This window comes from Mizuhopecten yessoensis, unplaced genomic scaffold (genome assembly GCF_002113885.1).
Source record: "Mizuhopecten yessoensis strain PY_sf001 unplaced genomic scaffold, ASM211388v2 hete_36126316, whole genome shotgun sequence".
NCBI classification, from domain to species: Eukaryota; Metazoa; Mollusca; class Bivalvia; order Pectinida; family Pectinidae; genus Mizuhopecten; species Mizuhopecten yessoensis.
Genome location: NW_018484373.1, coordinates 1 through 3145, shown reverse-complemented (window position 1 = coordinate 3145; position 3145 = coordinate 1). Strand labels below are relative to the sequence as shown.

Sequence of the window (3145 nt, the reverse complement as noted above, 5' to 3'; positions counted from 1 at the left end):
TGAAATAAGGAAAACCTGCCTAAACTGAACACAGAAATAAGGAAAACCTGCATTATCTGAACACTGAAATAAGGAGAACCAAGGAACTTCTCTAAAGTGAACCATTAATACTACCAGAAATCTCCATAACAGGACCTTCAGGTCTCCAATAATCTGCTTCCTATGTATGGCATATTGGCATCGATCCCTGCCAGGTGGTTCTCATTGTGTTTATTTCTTTTTGAATGAAACCTCATTTATCCGAAATGCTGTTTATTCTGAAAAACTTATAAAATTTCCTTAGCTTATTCGTCAAAACCACATTTTTAGTTGATGTAGAAATAAATGCTTAGTACATGATCTCTGTTTCCTCCGACATCACATGCCATTTGGATCTTTGAAAGATTGCTACAGTCATAGAGCTACTTTTTCCATATTCCTGAGGTTAATATGTTCTAGTGAACAGCCTACAATCCTGTTGGTGGGTATTTTTATAAATCTATAAAAAGATAGATTTCACAACATATCTTTACAAGCCAGCAAGAGGTGAGGTGTTCGCTCAAATACAATAACTTGAATATCTGAAATTCGCAAAGACCTTGTTGATTTAGAACTAGGATGAATATATGGTTATTTTCTTGGTGTTTATATATTTTCTATCTTCTGTAGATGCTGTCAACTGTGCTAAATATCATCATGTTTGAAGACTGCCGAAACCAGTGGTCCATGTCACGGCCGCTGTTAGGTCTCATCTTACTGAATGAGGAGGTATGTGAGGTTATGTCCCCTGATCTTCCTGATTGACTAACTACTGTATACCAGCACATTTTTGCCACAGTTTAAATTTCGCCTTTTTCGTCTTCCGTATTGATGGCAAATTTATCATTACAGCGAATATTAGTAAACATTGTTTTATATATATAGTAATTAAATCTGAAGGCGAAATAAAACCTGGGCATATATGGATTTTGACCGCAAAGGGCGAAAATTTGTCTGGTGTACAGTATAGTGTGTCGCCCCCCATTTATTATTGAACAAAGAGTTATGGTTGGACAAATGTGTGAACTAAGTGAACTCAAAAATAATCTCTTAGTCTTTTTTAGTCCTGAACATGTGATGGCTAATATCACAGATGTCAAATGCTGTGATATATAAACCAATAATAATATAGTCAAACAAATATTTAGAAGCCTTTTTATGCCTCACCAGGCAAGACGTGCAGTCAGTAACAACATTGTGCTACACTTTTATCTAGTTTGGAGAAAAACCTGTTTTAAAATGTGGTAAAGTAACGTGCCTACCGATTTTACCTATGATAAGCCAATGTCTGGTAATAACCCACCCTCCACTTTTCCTTACTTTTGGTATATCTTATTGTAGTGCTATGCTATAAATATTTGTTTAAAGTCAGGTTTACTTTAATTTCTGTATGACTTACTGCCTTGTTGTTGTATTTCAGTACTTTAACAAGTTACGAGACAATATTATCTCCAGCCAGCCCGGGGATAAACAGCAGAGGATGGTCCAGTGCTTCGAAAACTTAATGAATGGAATTGAGCGGTCACTTTTGACCAAGAACAGAGATAGGTAAGGGTTTTATATGATTGATATTATTAATGTAAAACCTTTTTAGAATTTCTTAGTACACTTGTAAATATTAATGTAAAACTTATATAATTTCTTGGTACACTTGTAAATATCAACGTAAAACCTATATAATTTCTTGGTACACTTGTACAATATGTATGTACTTATTGTGACATGCTTGTAATGTTCAATCAAAGGTTTTTTGAAACATATAGAGGGATATGCATACCGGGTAAAAGTTCATGTTCTTATTTCGGAAATTGAAGGAAAGATTTCAGCTTTTTTCTCAATTTTTTTATGTCTGATTCCTTCAATTTATCATGGGTTACATTTTTGTTAGTCATCATCTTCAGACCCAACTTCAACACTTTCACAAGTGTAAATGGCCACCTCCTTGAGAAATTTGGTTTTCATTTGATGCCTAGACTTGTACATTTTTTCCTGACAAGATGAGAGAAAAATACATGGAATACCTGTATGTATAAATCTGTGTGTCCTTTTTTTAATGGTGATTGAAAATTCTGCTTTTTGTGCTTATGAATTTAGATCAAATTCAAAACCTGTGTCAAGGAATTTTCAATTCTTCCACAGAAACCTGAAAGAATCTCAGACTTATATTCCATGAATTTGTTTGTCAGACTTAGTCCATCAATGCATGAAATCGGATTTCATTAACCATTTCACCCCTATGTAACTTCATTAAACTCTTCCATGCATTGAGCGGGATGAGTCTATTATGGTCTACAGTGGTGAAAGGGTTAAATGAATTATTTTTATATTACTTACAGATGGTTGTATTTTGGTATATTTCAGGTTTACACAGAATTTGTCGGTGTTTCGTCGTGATGTGAATGACTCTTTAAAAGCCCCCGGTGGCCAAAGTCCTATTCCTTCCTCCTCTTCTTCACTAGACATGATGAGTTATAGCTAATGTTTGTTCCCTGTGGTGTGAGAGTGTTTCTAGGTGATCTCTTAAAATGGTCATTCGGCCTCGGTGACTTGCGACTAGTGCTCACCAGGCCATGGTATGGATGGTCAATGTCTGGACAGCTGGACACTAAGCTATGGTGAGGATGGTCATTTTATAGTGTTCAACATTTGTTATGGAGTGAATAATCATTGGACGCCATGTGGGTTATCGTCGTCTGCGCGGACGTGGATGGTTATTCGACATTCGTTATGGAGTGAATAATCATTGGACGGGACTATTGGACGCCATATGGATTATCGGCGGCGGCACAGACGTGGATGGTTATTCGACATTTGTGTAGGATGTGGTTTGTGTTCTTGTCCAGTTGTAACTGGACACCTGTATAAATGGGTCATTACTCTGCCTCAGACCATAGCATTAAGGGCATATGCTACCTTACATCTTTTTTTCAAGAGAGTTCCGTGCTTAGGAATCTGTAAAATACATTTATTATAAATGTTGAATTGGATTTAGTCAATAAGTTAACTCATTCACCCCTGACATTTCATAATGAAATATTCAAACCTTTGATCTGCACGAGTTCAAATGTGTCTTCAGGGGTGAATGTGTTAACATGCTGTGATATCACTTTGGGAATTATTTTTAAGG

General features: G+C 36.0%; 1 protein-coding gene across 1 annotated transcript; it reads left to right on the top strand.

Moving 5' to 3' along the window:
- Positions 1-652: 652 nt before the first annotated feature.
- LOC110444455 (exportin-7-like) lies at positions 653-3037 on the top strand. Its single transcript, XM_021488832.1, has 3 exons — positions 653-747; positions 1439-1566; positions 2380-3037. Exons 1-3 carry the CDS (start codon positions 676-678, stop codon positions 2495-2497), a joined length of 318 nt encoding a protein of 105 aa, XP_021344507.1. The 5' UTR covers positions 653-675; the 3' UTR covers positions 2498-3037.
- Positions 3038-3145: the final 108 nt, after the last annotated feature.

Coding starts and splice junctions, on each gene's coding strand:
- LOC110444455 (XM_021488832.1), top strand. CDS start 676: ATGTTTGAAGACTGCCGAAACCAGTGGTCCATGTCACGGCCGCTGTTA. Junction 748..1,438: donor TCATCTTACTGAATGAGGAG/GTATGTGAGGTT, acceptor GTTGTATTTCAG/TACTTTAACAAGTTACGAGA. Junction 1,567..2,379: donor TTGACCAAGAACAGAGATAG/GTAAGGGTTTTA, acceptor GGTATATTTCAG/GTTTACACAGAATTTGTCGG.